Below are 19706 nucleotides of genomic sequence, written 5' to 3'. Positions count from 1 at the left end.
GGCAGCCTTTTGCTTGAGTATGTAGTTATATTTTACATTTCTGTCACATAATCCCAGCTCCCTGCATCCTGCATTCACTTTTCCTCTTGTTAATGCGCTTTGCCTGTAATGTGTGTTAAATGAATGACTTCTACCATGTACTGTTAAAGTGTGCACATTAAAGATTTTGGTTGCATCTACTGCACTATTTTAAAAGCAGTTATTGCATGTTAGGGAGGGGTCGGTGTAAGTAAAGTGTGTGGTTTGGTTAGATTACAAGCATTTAGAGGGAATCTCATGCAAACATGACTGGATTACATTTTAACCCTTAAACAAGTGAAAAGAATAAGAGATTGCATTTTGAACATAGAAAATGAAGCCTGTTGTAGGAACATTACGTTTTCTCCATTGTGACATTTATTTTCTTGACAATTAATAATTAATTTCCCCTCTCCATATTTGTAGTACCATAATTTGTCCGGACTCATTAAACTCAGTGGTAAATCTCATAAAATTCGCATTACAGTGATTTTTATATATTTATTACTGTTTAATATTACGATTGTTTTTAATTAAACCAGCAAAAAGGTAGTAAAACAAACACTGCCGTGATGTATAAAACCTTTTTTTGTTATATACATTTTTAATCCTTTAAACTCTGAAAGTTTTTATTTTTTAAGATTTCCTATTGCAGTGGCATGCTGTAAATTAAAGGCTTATAACTAAAAAATAAATAAAAATAAACAAAGAGGGTCAAGTGTTTGATATCGTTTTAAATACTTGTCAAATTTTGAAACGATATAGATTATGATAAATTATGAGAAACCACTGAAAAATCACAAAAAACTTTGTTTGATTTGACATTATACAGTGGATTCAGAAAGTATTTAGACCCCTTTTTTTATGTTGCAGTCTTATGCTAAAATGCTTCAAATATTATTATTTTTTGTGAATTTATTTATTTTTTATTTATTTATTTATTTTTTTTATTCAACTATTAAACAATGAAAAACAAAACCCAAACAAACAATCAGCATTTAACCCTCACAAAAGAGATTGGACCACTGAAAGGCAGCAATCTGAATTCTAATGCGATTGGTTTAGCATTCCATGATGCTGTAAAACAGGGGTGCCCAATATGTCAATCGCGATCTACCAGTCGATCGCAAAGGCAATGCTGGTAGATCGCACAAAATGTAAATGTACTTTCGTTAAATTTTAATAAAAATAAATATAATGTCTTTCCTTCTTTTAGTTTCTGTCTGACTTGCACTTGATGAGTAAATATTGACCAGGCGAGGTTTTGTTTATTCAGTTGCCATGACAACTAGGTTTGCGCATACACGCCTTCCAAGGACTTCTGAGAACAGAGCGTGAAATTGCGATGCTACTGCCCGGATGAGGCAAAACTGAATGGAATCAGACAGTAGTTAATCCGGGCAGTAGCATCGCAATTTCTCGCTCTGTTCTCAGAAGTCCTTGGAAGGCGCGTATGCGCAAACCTAGTTGTCATGGCAACTGAATAAACAAAACCTCGCCTGGTCAATATTTACTTGTCATCAGAATAAGGTAAATGCCCTGGCTATTGTAATCTATTGTGCTGTAGGTGTTTTGGTTTAGTGTTAAAACTGAATGATATCAACATTATTATATCTTTTTTTATTAATTAGAAGATGAATTCCATGTAGGGATACATGCAGTAGTCCCAACAAGCATTTTCTTATTTGAAATGAAACTGTGTTTTTTAGTTGGGAGATCTTATTGAGTTGGTCATTTAAAAGTAGATCATCACACAAAAAAGTGTGTGTGTACCCCTGCTGTAAAACATACTACATAATTTCAGATAAAGTCATCTGATCCAGGAAAGCTAACGTGTTTTTAACCAGATAACACATTATGTGCTGTGTGCACATTGTGCTTGGTGTGGATTATCTAATTATCTATTTATCCAATTACGTTGTGTGTGTGGCTTGTTTTAACGGGAATACCCTCCTGTTCCCTTATTTTTTTTTTCTGTAGTTATAAGCGAAAACGTGGCATATAAGCAACACCTGTTTACATGTAACATGTATGTCAAAGACATACTTCACTATTACTCACTATATTTTTGTCTGTGAGTAAAACAAATAGACTAGATGTTTTCTACTCTTTGTGAGCTTACCAATGACACATGGCTATTTGATCAGTTTGATTGTACATATTATTGTAAGCAATAAAACTGAGTAAAATTTTGAATACTGTACATTATCAAAAACAGAACACTTCTGATTTATCTGCAAATTTTAAAGTGTTTGTTCAGTTTTGGTCATAATGCCTTCATGCATTGGAAAGTTGAGATTCTAAGCTTTAAAACGATACCTATTTTGTGTTGGTAAATACACTAGTTATTAATATTTTGATGATAATTTCTTTCTCAGTGGGCCAAGCTCAAAGGTTATAGAATATATTATTGATATGATTGTTTCCTAACGAGACACGATGCAATGATTCCATTGACAAGCAATGTATCTTTCCACACTGAAAGTGAAACTGCTGCATGAGGTGGCATAATCATAGCCAATCAGAACATAATTAAAATATTGAATGTACTGTTATGAGAAGCAGGATTTTGGACCAATGAGAGAGCTGGGCGGGGCTAGCCAGTGTAATACTGCAGAAATAGAAAGCAAACGATTGCAGGTCATCACTTATCCGGCTGGTTAGGACAAAAACTCTGATTAATACGGGAGATATCATTTTTATTGCGGGTCTTTATCGTGCCACATATGGTTATGACACTGTGAAGGAAATAAGAATTAGATTTTTCCGAATTATAGGATTTGTGCTTAATTGTCATGAAAATAATGTCTCAAATAATAATGGTTCTCATTAAACAAATATGATTTCTTATTATTTAATATATTGATTTTATTTATTTATTTTGAGGGAAATATGACCTGGATATGTACTTGAAATGTTTTGTGAAATGTATAAATAAATTAACTGTATTAAGTTGATAATGCATTGAGACTCTTAGCAAATTCAAAAAGTCATAACTGTGGATATGCAGGAATCCAAATTAATATATGCTGAAATCGAGTTGAATCCATAATTAATGTGAAAAAGCCACACACTTTTCTAAAGCTCTCAGATTGACCCCTCCCATTGATGCCTGACACTAACATTCAGTAATCAATGTTGTTTAATTGCAGAGGGAACATCCCCACTCTAAACAGGTATAGTACACATTCTTTTTTCCATAAACTAAAGCATAGATGTAGAAAATAAAATGAACAAGTAGCATGGTCAAGACTAGTGGAAATCTAAGCTAAGAAATGTTTGTACATCGAACTGTAAAGACATCTAAATCAATCAATTAAAAGTATTTATGTTTGGATGAGCATACTACCATACAACCTGTACTATTTCTGCAGAATAGAATAGTTTGTAAACTGTACACAATGAAGTCAACAAAGCAAACTATGTGCAGTACTGTATCTCACAATGCAACACACTTTACAGTACAGTGTGCTAGCATGCCATTCTGAACATAGTCAATAATAGCATAATCACATGGCAAAGTAAAACCTGAAATGAAATCCATCCAAATCCTAGTGAATGATTGTTTCCCATAGTTCTGTGCATCTCACCCTCAATATGTTGAATGAGAGAATCACAATAATTGTGATGCTGTGTGTTGTAAGTTTGTGTTCCTTAAACGAAAGCTTGTTCTGTTGATCTCAGTAAATAAGCTAATTTGCATGGCTCCCCCAACCACTGCCAATCAAAATCTCAACAATAATGTGTGTGATTGTGCCTCTTGGAAATTACTCTCAGCATCATTGTGTGTTTGGAGCGTGTGTGTGTGTGTGTGTGTGTGTGTGTGTGTGTGTGTGTGTACAAATGATGGTACATCCATATTAAGTTAAGTGAAGTAAAATTATGTTATTAGGCCTCATACTGCGTTTAAATTAACTGCATATTAGTGGTGATTAATTCTACAGTGTGTGACGTAATTGGTGCCCTGTGTGTGTGCTTGTGCGCGCGTGTGGGTGTCAAAACATGACTGTGTCATCGATGTTCTCCCAGGAGACTGTCTGCCCCACCACAGGACTACAAAACTCCAGATATCCCAGCTAGCGATAGTGCCTCTACATGTCCAGCTAGTGTGACTGCTGAGAGTGAGGACAGGTAGAACAGGACAGACTGCTAAGAGCACTTACAGGGTTTAATCGGTTGAAATGCATCTTTTTAATCTATTCACATTGGTCTTTCTGATGAAATCTGGGTGTGAATCTTTTGCTAATATGGTGTTGATTACCACAAAGACTAATTTCGGATTTTATGTGAAAACAAAGGAAAAATATGGGGCAAGTGTTCAGCACAATAAATTAACTTTTACACCATTTTAAAAGGATAGCCATATTCAGTTCAATGCAAGTTAAAGGGATAGTTCACCCAAAAAGGAAAGTTATCACATAATTTATTCACCCTCATACCATCCCAGATGTGTATGACTGACTTTCTTCTGGTGAGCACAAAGGTTTTTAGAGGAATATCTCAGCTCTTTTGGTCCATACAATGCAAGTGAATGGTGACCAGAACTTAGATGCTCCAAAAAGCACATAAAGGAAGCAAAAAAGGTATCCATATGACTCTAGAGTTTAAATCAATATCTTCAAAAATGACTTGAAATGGAAGTAATTGGGGCCAATCCGTAAACGTTAAAATACTCACTTTTTCAAAAGTATAGAAATATATATATATTATGTTTCAATTTCAAAAAACAATACAAAATGCATTTTTCACAAAACATTTACATAAGCATTATTATGAATAATAGATTAAAATTTCTGAGTTAAAAGTAATTTTGATGTTTTCTTTTTTTATTTAATCAAAAATATTCAAATGGATGCAACCGTCCATAGACGAAAACATTTCTTATTACGTATTACAACTTGATATGTTTTGAATAGATTTTTTAAATATTTATTTTATTAATCAAATCAAACATCCTTGTTTGTGAGTGACCCATATACATTTTTCCTTTTGTTTTCACAAAATTTGGGACAACTCAAAAATATTATCAGTGGTAATCGATGGAACTTGTATTTAATTTTATTTTTAACCTGGAATAATCATTTAATACCAACCTCCACTACATTATTCTAGCAATATCCCGTGTCTAATACAAGTATAGCTCATTTGTTGCGTAATGTTGATCCCCACAAAAATGCATTTTGACTCGTCCCTCCTTTTAAATAAAGACAATATCTGGGTTACAATGAGGCACTTACAGTGGAAGTGAATGGGGATTATCCGTATACTCACTGTTTCAAAAGTATAGACACAAGACATAAACAATATGCATGTTAACATGATTTTAGTGTGATAAAATACCTTTCTAACCTTTTCTGTGTCAAATTATTGCCTATTTTACAACCATTGCCATGAGGACGAAATGTCGCAAACACTAAAACCCCAAAACGACTGAAAAAAATGACAATTGACATAACTTTCAGCTCAAATAATACATACATTTTAACAGAAGAATTAACGTAAGTTATGCATTGCACATTAATGTGTTTTTTTTATAAAATTTTAAGCTTCACATTTCTGCCTTTAAACCTGCCAAAAATAGACCTATTTTATTTACATTATACGTAAGTGCCTCGCTGTAACCTCAATGTTTGCCTTTTCTTTAAAAAAAATTAAAAGTTGTGACAAGTCTAAATAATTTATTTTTTGTAATCAACTTTTTGCCACTCATGCTGTCAGTTGAGCTCAACATGTATTAAACCTGGAATATTCCTTTAAATAATTCATAATCTATGAACTCTCCCATTTAGTGAATTTACAACCATTCTTTTCCTTTTACATTTGGTTTAATTGCATCCTGACAACTGGCCACTTAGGAGGCAATGCTCTTTCTGTTCACTCCTGTAACTGATGTGTGAAGCAGATGGTTTAATTTTACTTTTGGGGTCTTCAATAAGAGCCCGATCAACCGCATTCTGAGAGGTTAGATGTGCATTGCTGTTACATGTCTCTTTGCGTGTTGTGTGTTGTGCTCTCAGGATGTCCTTCTCCTCTAATCTGAACCATTATGGTATGGTCCATGTGGCCAGCGTCAGTGACGTGCTGTTGGACACCTCCTTCACCCCGCCCTGTCAGCGCATGGGCGCCATGGTTTCCTTCCGCTCTTTCCAGGAGTTCACCAGGTCAGTGTGTTTCTACTTTACTTGAGAACTTATTGATAGTCTGTAACCTTACCTGCTTGACCGAGGTAGAACTGGCGAGAATAATTTGATTAATGGGATATTGGACGTTCTCAAATCATTATGAGTGAAATTTGAGGAAATATTTAGTAAAATAAAGTGTCAATTTATTTATATATATTGACACTTTATTGTCTGTGGTTTAACGGTGTACGATTCATCACTACACATTACTTAAATGTTTGTTTTCATAAGCTTTTATCAAATTATAATATGTCTCTACCTCTGATTCAACTTTTTTTTTTATGATGATACTTCCAAAGCTGTGTGGGTGGGGAAAATAATATCATCCAATAAGCTTTTAGCGTAAAATGTCTCGCTCCAATCAAAGTCCTGATTAAATGAAGTCCCACTGAATATTTTTTACCTTGGAAATGCATCACATTGCAATTTAAATTGATTGCTATCACTGTTTCACGATTTTAAAGTAGTTGCCTTTTTTCTCAAAATGGAGCAAAATCTAAATGTGTTAAATGTCGTGTGTGTGTGTGTGTGTGTGTGTGTGTGTGTGTGTGTGTGTGTGTGTGTGTGTGCTCGCAGGAACATAAAGGATGTGTTGAGCTGTTTCTCAGACTCTCCCCCCTCTACTCCAACCTTTCCTGAGGGGGGCAACCCTGTGCTGTACGGTGAAGAGGACAAGGTGATACTTTCCTCTAAACCAAACGCTGTTCCTGATTTAATTTGATTCGATTCTGAATCATGATGTTTCGGCTGTAATCAGTTTTTGATCAAAGAATATTTCAGACAAATTAGCTTAGATATGAAGGAAATGATCTGTTATATAAAGCTAATATTCATGTTTAACAGTAGTTTAGCATTAGGGTTAATGAAAATAAGGTGTAGATTTTTAAGGATCAATATGGATCATTCACATAAATGTTGTTGCACTGAATTAGTACTTAATTGAAATGTGGCATGGTAGCACTACTTTTATTGTGTTTTCTTCCTTTTGCTTGTTTTAAAGGGATAATTCACCCAAAAATGAAAATTCTCTCATCATTTACTCACCCTCATGCTATCCCACATGTGTATGACCTGCTTTCTTCTGCAGAACACAAATGAAGAGTTTTAGAAATGAAGGATATTTCAGCTCCGTATTATTCAGTCAATACAATGCAAGTGAATGTGAACATAACTATGAAGGTCCAAAAAGCACATAAAGGCAGCATATAAATAATTCACACGACTCCAGTGGTTTAATCCATGTTTTCAGAAGGTGTGGGTGAGAAAGAGATCAATATTTAAGTCCTTTTTTTACTATAAATGTTTGGGTGAACTATCACTTTAATCTTGTTTGTAAGTCACATTAGATGTAAGCAACTACCCAATCAATAATTGTAAATGCAAGATCTCAATTAATCTTTTTTGACCTGTCCCTACTAGATTTACAATGCGTTTGTTTTACTGCAGAGCATGCAAGATGAGCCAATTCACATCCTGAACGTGGCCATAAAGACTGACAGTGACATTGATGACGACGGGCTGGCTGCCATGTTTTGCGAGTTTACCCACTCCAAGGTGAAACTCAGTTCATGCTGATGGTCTTTTATTGTTAAAGTAGTTTTCTCTTAGTGTAAATAACATGATTTCTTCCACAGAAATCTCTGCTATTTGAGCACGGCATCCGAAGACTTACTTTCCTGGTCGCTCAGAAGGTAATGCCTTAAAAATGACATTAAAGCATGTTTGTGCTCTCTCGCTCCACTCTCTCTTTAAATAAGTATTGACTAAATATTCTGCAGCTCAATCTTGTTTGAATAACCATAATATGTCGTGAATGATTTAAAATTTGGCCTGCCCACTGCATGTTTGTCTATCTGTTTCCTTTGCTCTCGATGCCGTTATTAACAGGATTTCAGGAAGCAGGTCAACTGTGAAGTGGACCAGAGGTTCCATGTAAGTAGTTGTGGAGGGTTTGAGACATTGACTCTGTTCCAAAACCTAGTAAGCTGTCTAGCTAGGCAGCTACCTTTTAAGACAGCATCCTAACCAAAATGGAACCTCACAAGTGACTGAATTGAAATGCTCTTAATGGGCAGCAACTAACTAGAAGAGTCTTACATTAGCATGTTGCTAAGCTAATGATTCGGTACTTAATATTATACCATGGTATGTTCTAATACTCTATTCTGACTGGCTCGAATGCGTGCAGTTCAAACCGTTGAATGCACAGGTTGTTCTAGTCAGTTTTAATCCCTGTTCGATATCAACACGTGGTTTGTAACCATAGAAACATACCATTAGAGTGCAAGCAGAGTGAGCTATTCGCCTTATTCATTGGCCTGTTCGATTCCTGGTTTTGGAATCGATTCCAAGAGTTGATTTTCAGACTCATTTTTTCAATTCTGAACAAAACGGAAGGTAAAGGTACTCACTACAAAGCGTTCTTTGCACTATTTCTAATAGCATGAACAACATTTACTATTAATAGCTCCATTCTAAGATTAAATCAGGTTGAGTAGAGAAGCGTTGATCATTTAAACTTTAACATACCGATTTATTGACGTGAACTAGGAAAAGTATTTTTCACCAAGAGTTGATTGTGTGCGTCTGCAGCACCCCTTTACTACGTGAAAATGCTTTCAACATGTTAATTGTGTACAAATGTGTAGTTGACATGAAATTTCAAACAGTGACAGCTTATATTTCACATGCAAGTTCATAACTTAAAGTATGTTTAAAAGATTTTTATTTGATTAATTAATTTTTAAATTCAGATGTATTAATTTATTTAATAAATGTAATCTTATTGCACCAATTTGTCTCTGTGTCTGATTTAGATCCGGCATAATTCTTTATCTAACATCATTAAATAACTAACTAAAGTGAAGTTAATTTATTCACTGTTATATGTGCTTTAAACAATCTTTTTCTTTTTTTCTCTTTTACAGTCTTGATATTTGGGTTGCTTAGCATGCGCCCCCACGCTCACACATCTCAGTTTTGCAGTGTAGCTTTACCGTGCAAGGAAAATTTGCAATTTCATTCTTAATTCAATCAATCGTGCTGCCTTGATGGATACCATACCGATGTTTCAGAGGTCAAAATCAGAGGTGTTTTGGACGGTTACAGTAATTGCTACTTTTATGGTCATTGCCACATTTGTAACAGTTTTTATTTTACATTTAATGTGAAAATGACAATGAATACAAATTAAGTAATACAACATGTACTCAGGAGTTCTGTGGATGTTCTCTCTACATTCTGTGGCTATTATTATTGCTGGATTGTGCATTTAAATTCACAGTTTTAACCAAGTGTGTGGTCACACTACTTTTTCGCTCTCTGTTTGATTTAGAAGGGGCGGAGCTCAAACGACTCCTAGATTAGATTAAGCGTTTATTTTTTTATTCTTCCAGTCAAAATTTGCGCTGCATTATTTAATGACAGCTGTAACTAATCAATGTTAACTAGTGACCATGGTAGAAGCGGGAAGTTCTTCGGGTGGTTTGTCGCCTCCATGTCATGCATTTTAAAATCGTTTAAAGCACACCTAGCTGTGGATTATCCCTTACATTGTCAACATTATTTGATTTCGAAAGTATTATAAAAACAAATATATGATATTTTACAGCATTTATTAATCCTGGCTAATGTTATTTATATATATATATATATGTGTGCGTGCGCGTGTGTGTGCATCGATTAGCCATAACATTAAAATCACTTGCCTAATATTGTGTGTAGGTCCCACTCATGCTGCCAAAACAGCGCCAACCCACATCTCTGAATAGCATTCTGATATCAGACTATATTCTTCTCACCACAATTGTACAGAGAGGTTATCTGAGTTACTGTAGACTTTGTCAGTTCAAACCAGTCTGGCCATTCTCTGTTGACCTCTCTCATCAACAAGACATTTCCATTTACTATATGCTTTTTTTGTTTTTGGCACCATTCTGAGCAAACTCTAGAGACTGTTGTGTGTGTGAAAATCCAGGAGATCAGCAGTTACAGAAATACTCAAACCAGCCGTCTGGCACCAACAATCATCCATGTGATTATCTACTCAGCCAATTGTGTGGCAGCAGTGCATACAATCAGATATGGGTCAGGAGCTTCAGTTAATGTTCACATCAACCATCAGAATGGGGAATTGTTTTTATCTCAGTGATTTGGATTGTGGCATGATTAGGCAGATGGTTTTAATGTTGTGGCTGATCGGTGCATATATATATATATACACATGCATATAAACCAAGATTTATTAGTGCTGAAAAAATATTGCACATTTTTTGATCACCTTGACTTATGTAGTTAACTAATGTTAATAAATACAACCTCGTTGTAAAGTGTTACTTGTATATTTTATACATCGACGTTTCGGCTGTTCGCCATATTGGATGTAAAAATGTTGTTAAGCTAATGACACAAAATACATTAATATAAAATACATAGCATGAAAGAAAAGTAGATTTATATTCAACATTTAGATTCTGTCCATTATATCTTGAATGCATTTTTTAAACCAAGCTTGTCACAATGCATTCTGAGATTGCCTTATTTGTGAAGGATACAGTTAATTATGCCATTGGCAAAAACAAGGTTTCATTTTGTTGCCTACTTTTTGAAACATGTCAGGCGCACAAGTACCAAAAATCTACTCTAGGTTGGCAGTTCACCAGGGTTTGGAACAGACCCTGGTCTCTAGATTGATTGCTTACACTTTGAAGTCTTGTAAATGATTTAGCATGTCTAAATTGAGTGTACTGAAGAATACTAATAATATTGGAATGGTGCTGAGTCCAATAAAAAACATAGTTAGATGTTGCGATATTTCAATTAAATATTCTTTTTTGTTACACAGAGAGAGTTCCCCAAATTCTTCACCTTCCGGGCTCGAGACAAGGTAAGTTATGTTTTACATAAGACTGGCAATGACAGGTGCAAAAGACCGTAAAATGTTTAAATGCAAATCTTCATTGAATGAATCAACTGCTTTGTTTCTGGGGAAAGAACAAAAGGGAAATGAGGAGGAGAAAAAGCAAAAGCTGTTCTATTCCTGCGTTTCTTGTCTTTGCTGTAAAAGTCACTCCATCATGATCAACTGTGTTTCTGTGTCTGTCTTCAGCCCTGATAGTTTGCTAAAATGGTTCCAGCAAAGCTCATTACATTAATGAACTTTTTAATTATTTCTCTCATTTGAGAGGGATGACATCCATTAGCAGCTCTGATTACCTGCATTTACTAAATCCAGCCTGCTATTATTGCTCACGGCCACTTTCAGCTCCCGTAGACTAACTATTTAAAATGACCAATTTCATCCCATTAATGATGTCTGTTTGATTCATTCTTTTTATGAAAATATAACCACAGCTTTGCTTGAGTTTTTATGTGGTTCCAGTAAACTCTGATTTATACACAAATAATGAACGTAGCTTATAGCCTAAATCTGTACAATAATAATAATTAATGATGTCTCCATTGGATTCAAGATTTTTGGGGGGCTCTTTCCTTAATGGATTTGATTAATTTGTGTTTAAAAAAGAAGACAAGACCAAAAAACATGAATGCATGGTCTCTAAGTTTTAAAGGGCACCTATTATGCCCATTTTCACAAGATGTAATTTAAATCTTTGGTATATGTCAAGTTTCAGCTCAAAATACCCTACAGATAATTTATTATACCATGTTGAAAATGCCAATATTTGGGTGGGAATAAAAACGAGTGTTTTTGTGTGTGTGTCTTTAAATGCAAACGAGCTGGTGCGCCCCGCCCTTGTATCCAGAATAGGGTGGAGTTTTGACATCTCCACTTTGGATAGATATCTAGACATCATAAGCAATATGACTGACAGCCAATATCGTGGTGTTCAGCCCTATATGTTTGAACCAGAGTCAGACACTGATGAGGGAGAGACTCCGTCAGAAATAACAACTTTGAGAATGAGTTTTTTTCAACAGTTTTGCAACGATGGATGAGCAACACACACACACAAATACTGTTACAACATTTGCTATGTGCTATAACGAAACAACACACACAAACAAACATGTCTGTCGGCAGTGTCCGTCAACAGTCTTGGGCAGGGCCTGTACAAAGTGCCGTCACTTTGTACAGAATCTGCGAACGCCTTGTTCTGAGACAGTGCTTATTAATGGCGATTTAAAAACAAAAGGACTGGGTGGATTTTTATCATTATAGGGTGGTTGTGTACACATTGCAAACACACATTTTGCAGTGCAGCGGTTAAAGATGTCCATCTAGCGCATGTTCACACAGACGTGCGCAAAATCATGTTTGGTGTGAAACTTTACATGAATGTCTGAGATCTTTATATCAACCTAAGCTACCAGTTTTCAGGTTCTGTTTTTTTTTTAACGCCTTAAATTTATAGTGCATTGCCAAACTATGATTTACTTAAAATTCACCCTTAACTGAGTTCCGATATTAAATAGACTCTCCCTTACATGCATGTTTTTTCAATACTTTTTCCAGTTTGAGGAGGATCGGATATACAGGCACTTGGAGCCTGCATTAGCTTTCCAACTAGAGCTCAACCGTATGCGTAACTTTGCACTGACAGCAATCCCCTGTGCCAACCACAAGATGCACCTGTACCTCGGAGCTGCCCGCGTTGAGGTGGGCGCTGAGGTCACAGACTACCGCTTCTTTGTCCGTGCCATCATACGGCACTCGGACTTAGTCACCAAGGTAGAAGCTTCTCCAGAGTTGTCTTTGATCTTGTCTAATACTGTATATCTGATTAGAAGGATGAAACCATGTGTTCTCTGCTATGTAGGAGGCATCGTTTGAGTACCTGCATAATGAGGCAGAGCGCTTGCTGCTGGAGGCCATGGATGAGCTGGAGGTGGCCTTTAACAACACCACAGTGCGCACAGACTGTAATCACATCTTCCTCAACTTCGTCCCAACCGTCATCATGGACCCTTCTAAGGTCAGACATGCACAATGTCTTTCACTCTTGTCACCTTAGTGTCTGCAGCTGCTTTCATCAGAGAACAGAGTTATGGAAGGGTCATCTTTGATATTTAATTACGTCACTATCACTATGGTTACAGGTGTTATTAGAATGCAAGTATTCACTCCGGTCTGCTGTTGTGTGAATAGGACAATTTGAGAGTCACACCTCTTGGTCAATACATTTGTAAATCCCAAACACTGACTGCATGATATTATGACTCGGATCCCTCCTTCAATGTAATTCTTTGGTATTTTTCACCTGTTTTATTGTCTGCTAGGCCAAAATAATAAGTTTGATCACTTAGAAAAGTAATAACACTCCTCTCCTCTTCAAGCCACATGATTTGAGGTATCATTCATGTCCAGAACACAAACCGTGCAGGACCAGTTACACGTCGTAGTTTAATACTTAATGTTACTTAGCCTAGTAGGGATGTGAATAAAAGCAGATAGTAACACCCAAAGCTCACATAATTTGGTTACTACTTTGGTTTTGATCTTTTGTTTTCTCATTTAGATCGAGGAATCTGTTCGATCGATGGTCATGCGTTACGGCAGTCGTCTGTGGAAGCTTCGTGTGCTTCAAGCCGAGCTGAAGATCAACATCCGTCTGACACCCACCGGCAAACAGATCCCCATCCGCCTCTTCCTGACCAATGAAAGTGGCTACTACCTGGACATCAGCCTGTACAAGGAGGTCACAGACTCCCGTACAGGACAGGTGGGGCAAAAAGATCGACAGGTGGGGCTCACGTGTCTCTCATACACACACACACGCGCGCACACACACAATCATACACATGGCTGTTTTATCCCCTTATCACTCATTATCTGAAAGTCATTGTTAAATTTATATTTCATGCTACCTCCTGACACCTGAGCATTACTACTATGTGCATTTTACATTTCCCTTTTTGATTTGTAACTAGTAGCACCTAATAAACATGCAAACAAGTAAAACATTTCTAGAGCAGATAGCGTTCATAAAAAGTTATGGTAACATATGTGGACTGCGGGACTAAGTTTTGAAATTTTAAACAATACCAAGCAAAAGATATGCTTTTTTATTATTATTATCAATTTTTTTTATATGTTTCCATGGGTGTTGGTTATTCATTTTACAGACATTACATCAGAAATTAACATAATTAATTCCAATTCAAAGTATTGGCCAGCTTCATCCAATCCCTGCCAACCACAAAATTATAAATTCTGAATCTCTGTATCATTGTCCCACGTTTGCCAAACGTGTCGTGTGGTCCAAACATCATCTGCAGCCTGAAACTGAACTTTTGGTTGGATTTAAGGAGTGAATTCACTTAGCTGCATAGGAAAGCTATAGGATGCTCCCTAATTAGCTTAACTCCAGTGTGCTCTCTGTATGCACTGGTCCCAGAACTGTTTGAAATGCACCATATTTTCATCCTAACTCCATATAAAGCCTCTGCATTTTCACATTGAGAAAAAAAGTTGCTTTCACAGTAAATATAAGATTTCTAATGAAAACCTTGTGCTATTGCCCACAATAGTGTACATTGTGTTTAGCATCGTGACATTTCACAATAAATCGCTCAAATTAAAAAAATGGATTATCGGATGAAACTAGAGACTCTAATCTTTTGTCTCAAACAGGTTCCAATGTAAAACATTTATTAGGTTTCTTGTCAGATGTAGTTTTGTTGGCTTTTCTCCCAAAGACAAACTCTGCTGTGATCGGCGCCATGTTGTTTAGTCACATGACTTTGTAAGTTTTACCCTTTACTGACAGCCCACAATTTTCTGAACTGAGATCAGTCAGTTTAAATAAATACAAATTCTGCGTTGCAAATAGTGAAGCCAAAATACAACGTCCACGCATGTGTACCCGGGGTCAAATGATGATAAGTTCTGTAAACATACATTATTATGCCTTTATTTTGTCTGAATGTACATAATCGTGTTTATAAAAAAAATGGACCTGAATATTGATGTTCAAAGAAGTATTTTTTGTGAAAAGAGATTCAGCACAGCTATGTAGGAAATCAGTTGTCAGGGACAACAGTCAAGTAAATAGGTTAGTGGTTATTATACAAAAATATTTGAACTTGCTGCGATTGCCCAATCAGAAAAGAGTATTCCAGAGACACTTGTAATAAAAAGGAATAAGCAATTTGATATAAAAAAAAATCTATTTGCTGTAATAAAAATAGAAATACATTTAAAATAAAATTTATCAGCAATTTGTCATGGCTCTTGTCGTTTTAAACTAGTTTTATTTGTTAGTGATGTAATGTACCAACAGTCATCATAACTTTAACTGTTGGTGTTATTTGTATTCTATCATCAGCTTACTGTTATTGTTTTGTCTAGGTTGGGGAAAATGTATTCATGCTTTTTTGTCTATATCTCTGCCTGACTGACTCTGTCTTGCTTTCTCTGTTTCTCTTTCTCTTCAGATCATGTTCCAGGCATATGGAGATAAGCAGGGTCCTCTTCACGGTATGCTCATCAACACACCCTACGTCACTAAAGACCTGCTGCAGTCTAAACGTTTCCAGGCCCAGAGCCTCGGCACTACCTACGTCTATGACTTCCCAGAGATGTTCCGTCAGGTATGATTTTCTGTTTATGCACCTCACGAATATGTTTCACCCGCTCTGCTATGCCCACTATAGAGACAACTTGTCATGATCTAATCAGTTCACAGTGGATGAAAAGTCCTGTCCTACTTTTTGTTTCCTTTATATCATTGTGGTGTCTTTTTCTAGGCTCTAAGGAAACTATGGCAGTCCGTGGACACGCATGCCAAACTGCCAAAGTGCCCTCTTCCATCTGAACTGCTCACCTTCACAGAGCTAGTTCTTGATTCTCAGGGTCAGCTGGTGCAGATGAACCGCCTACCTGGAGGAAATGAGGTTAGATCACATCACGTTTAAAAGATTGCCTGATGTTGACTTGGTTTTCCCCAGCTCATTTACCCCTTATCCTAAACAAAACAATGAACAATTAAATAGTTATTTGTGTAATTCTTTGCTTATTTTTTAGCAAACCAGCAGTTGCAATACAATTCACCCACACTAGGGGTCTCTCATTTGCTTCTTAATTGTTGTTTTGTCAGGATCTACAAGCATTTAGGCTGGGAGCTGTGTTTATTTTACATGTTGTGCTATCAGACCTTGCTGGCTGTGGTCTCGTGGTCAGTGTTGGTGCTCCAACAAATTGAGCTGTCATATTCATGAGACCCAGGATCGAGTCCACCTGGGTCATGTTCCCATCCTCGTTCCTTTTCTCACCACTTGATTTCCTGTGTCTCTCTCTCTCTATATAATATAATATATATATACAGCATTATATTGGCCATCTGCCACCCTTGTCTCTAGAAATCGTCTTTGGCCATTTAAAAAAGCAGTCAGCCACTATTTAGTGCTCAATGTCTTCACTTGTGCTTTATTCTCTAGATTGGCATGGTGGCATGGAGGATGACTCTTCGAACCCCTGAGTACCCGACTGGTCGTGAGATTATCGTCATCAGCAATGACATCACACATAAAATTGGCTCGTTCGGCCCAGAGGAAGATGTTCTTTTCCTGCAGTCATCAGAGATGGCAAGGGAAAGTGGCATCCCACGAATCTACATCGCTGCCAACAGCGGAGCGCGGATTGGCCTGGCAGAGGAGATCAGACACATGTTCCATGTAGCCTGGCAGGACCCGGCAGATCCGTACAAGGTTTGAAGAAGCTCCTGGGGGTGGAACCATTGATCATTAATGTAGAGTTTACCTTCTGGATGTGTCATAATCGTAATGTTTGGCTGTTGGTTTTGTAGGGCTTTAAGTACCTGTACCTCACACCTCAGGACTATAAGAAGGTGTCAGCGCTGAACTCTGTGTACTGTGAGCATGTGGAGGATGAGGGAGAGTCCAGGTGAGTTACACCTGTAACATTTTAAAAGGGTAAAAATATGATTTTTACCACTAAATTTAAAGAGAATGTTTAAAGAGATCATGTGATAAATTTTCTGTCCACTTAGAATGTTTGTAAAGGTTTCTTACACCAAATGTAGTCATAATTTACATTGCATGGCCATTTTCCACACCCCCTCTGACCATTAGGAATAAATGTTATTTTTCTTTATTTTTTTTGTACAGCTGTGCTGTTAAGGGCATACTGAAACAATCAGGCATCTTCTTAAAAATGTACATTAGTTCTTTCCTAACTTTGGAATTATTATGATGAGCACTCCTATCAGTAGTTATATTCTAACTAGAATGATATCATCATCTTCTGGTATTTAGAAATAATAAAGTTGCTGAACAACTGAATAGGAAGCTACAATATAAATTTGATGTCAGACAGTTGCGGAATTTAAGCTGAAGTGTTTTTGGACTGGGGAGGAAATATTTAGTTTTGAAAGTTACGGTATGTTTTTAATAGCATGTCAAACTCTTTTATTTGTATTTTTCATGATTGTTCATGATATGACCTCTTTAAAGACACAATTACGTTTTTGACTTTTGAAAATAAACTTTTTTTTTGTGGTTGATATTAATGTATATTATTTTTCAATTGAAAAATCTCTGTTTATGCAGGTATAAGATCACTGATATCATTGGTAAAGAGGAGGGATTGGGTGTGGAGAACTTGAGAGGTTCTGGCATGATAGCGGGAGAATCATCACTGGCATATGAGGAGATCATCACCATGAACCTGGTACACTAACAGAACACACTTGTTGAAAACTGTGACAAATATTTGGCAAAGCATTTGGCAAAGTTCCACTCTGGCAAAGCATTTGGCAAAGTTCCGCTCTGGCAAAGCATTTGGCAAAGTTCCGCTCTGGCAAAGCATTTGGCAAAGTTCCGCTCTGGCAAAGCATTTGGCAAAGTTCCGCTCTGGCAAAGCATTTGGCAAAGTTCCTCTCTGGCAAAGCATTTGGCAAAGTTCCGCTCTGGCAAAGCATTTGGCAAAGTTCCACTCTGGCAAAGCATTTGGCAAAGTTCCACTCTGGCAAAGTTCCACTCTGGCAAAGCATTTGGCAAAGTTCCACTCTGATAAAGATTTCTCAAAACATTGGCAAATATTTGACAAATATCCACTCTGGCAAAGATTTGGCATAACATTTAGCAAAGTTCTACTCTGGCAAAGATTTGACAACATTTGGCAAAATTTCACTCCTATAACATTTTGCAAAACAATTTGCGAAGTTCCACTCTGGCAAACATTTGGCAAAGTTCCACTCTGATAAAGATTTCACAAAAGATTTGGCAAATATCCACTCTGGCAATGATATGGCATAACATTTAGCAAAGATTTGGCAAAACATTTGGAAAAGCTCCACTTTGATAAAGATTTCTCAAAACATTTGGCAAAGATTTGGCAAAGTTCCACTCTGGGAAAGATTTAGTGAAGTTCAACTAATAAAGATTTGGCAAAACATTTGGCAAAACATTTGGCAAAGTTCCACTTTGGCATGCTCACAAGAGCTCAAAAGCAATCAGCTTAAAGTAGCAGTTCAATAACCTAATAATTGTTTTTGTTGGTCCTCAGGTAACATGTAGGGCCATTGGAATTGGTGCATACCTGGTGCGACTGGGTCAGAGAACCATACAGGTGGAGAACTCTCACATCATCCTGACTGGAGCTGGAGCTCTCAATAAGGTCAGCAACTGCACAGCACCAAACCACTCTTTCACTGTATATGAGTTATTTCCAACATAACAACTCTGTCTCGTCAAAACTATTTTCTTATTTGCCCAGTCTATTTCAAAGGTGGTCTTCGTTGTTTATGAAAAATGCCGCTATGAAAAAATGGCGTGTGCACATAAATTGCATATTCACTCTACTGATAAGGGCACTTTAATTGGCCTGTCTTTTGCGTAAGTAATTTGATTGAGCTGAGGCAGAAATTGTGACAGGTTAGCGTGAACTTAGATATCATTGTGTTCGCTCAACTGTGACCCAAATAAATTAACCTTTAATTCATGCAATTACCAAGACTGCATTACAATACTGAATGACTTTAATGAATCAGCCAGTTTCTTATTTTACTGGTGATAGGGCTTGGATGTGGTTGGTTGTGCATTCAGGCATATGTTAATGTTTTTATGCTGAGGCTTTATTCATTTTAGCTGTCTGTATTTGGTTCCAAAATGTTTCAGGTTTCAAAACCTCTCTGGTCTCCTAGAGTTTGGTTTTGTGTCTCTGTAAAAAGTCTGTGTTTAGGCAGGTGACTTGTCTTTGATAGCATAAGATATACACCTCATGTGGCCATGTATAAAGTTTTGGGAGCAGTTATGGTGGAGTGACATGGGTATCAATATTTGCGAGTGAGTCAACTGCATTAACGTCTAGTTTTGTAGAAAATATGGCTAGCACTAACTGATTTTCTGCAAGTGAAATGTGTCCCACAATGTGGTTGTAATTTCCTTAAATAACCATTTATTCTCATTTATTAAAAATTGTTAGGTAAATTGTTGCCTTCAGTTTAATATGACTGCTTGCTTAAGAATTGTTTTACAAGCAATTTACATAGAAATCTGTTCTGCTCGTGTTTCATGTATAAGGCC

The 19706-nt window shown here is 36.6% G+C and overlaps 1 protein-coding gene across 7 annotated transcripts in view; it reads left to right on the top strand.

The window, feature by feature from the left end:
• Positions 1-19706, top strand: part of acaca (acetyl-CoA carboxylase alpha) — an 88373-nt gene that overhangs the window by 47932 nt on the left and 20735 nt on the right. The window contains exons 28-44 of one of the 7 annotated variants that reach the window (XM_052097583.1): positions 3171-3194; positions 4048-4149; positions 6036-6179; positions 6777-6876; positions 7647-7754; positions 7835-7891; positions 8088-8132; positions 11044-11085; positions 12676-12891; positions 12980-13135; positions 13679-13882; positions 15597-15752; positions 15909-16055; positions 16599-16868; positions 16967-17064; positions 17730-17850; positions 18688-18798. In XM_052097583.1, the coding sequence (XP_051953543.1) occupies positions 3171-3194; positions 4048-4149; positions 6036-6179; positions 6777-6876; positions 7647-7754; positions 7835-7891; positions 8088-8132; positions 11044-11085; positions 12676-12891; positions 12980-13135; positions 13679-13882; positions 15597-15752; positions 15909-16055; positions 16599-16868; positions 16967-17064; positions 17730-17850; positions 18688-18798 (2101 nt within the window). Of the gene's footprint in view, positions 1-3170; positions 3195-4047; positions 4150-6035; positions 6180-6776; positions 6877-7646; positions 7755-7834; positions 7892-8087; positions 8133-11043; positions 11086-12675; positions 12892-12979; positions 13136-13678; positions 13904-15596; positions 15753-15908; positions 16056-16598; positions 16869-16966; positions 17065-17729; positions 17851-18687; positions 18799-19706 lie in introns of all 7 variants that reach the window. The other 6 variants (XM_052097575.1, XM_052097601.1, XM_052097592.1 and 3 more) reach the window with 6 other exon arrangements.

This window comes from Xyrauchen texanus, chromosome 3, assembly GCF_025860055.1.
Source record: "Xyrauchen texanus isolate HMW12.3.18 chromosome 3, RBS_HiC_50CHRs, whole genome shotgun sequence".
In the NCBI taxonomy this organism is placed as follows: domain Eukaryota; kingdom Metazoa; phylum Chordata; class Actinopteri; order Cypriniformes; family Catostomidae; genus Xyrauchen; species Xyrauchen texanus.
This window is presented reverse-complemented; position numbering and strand designations above follow the sequence as displayed.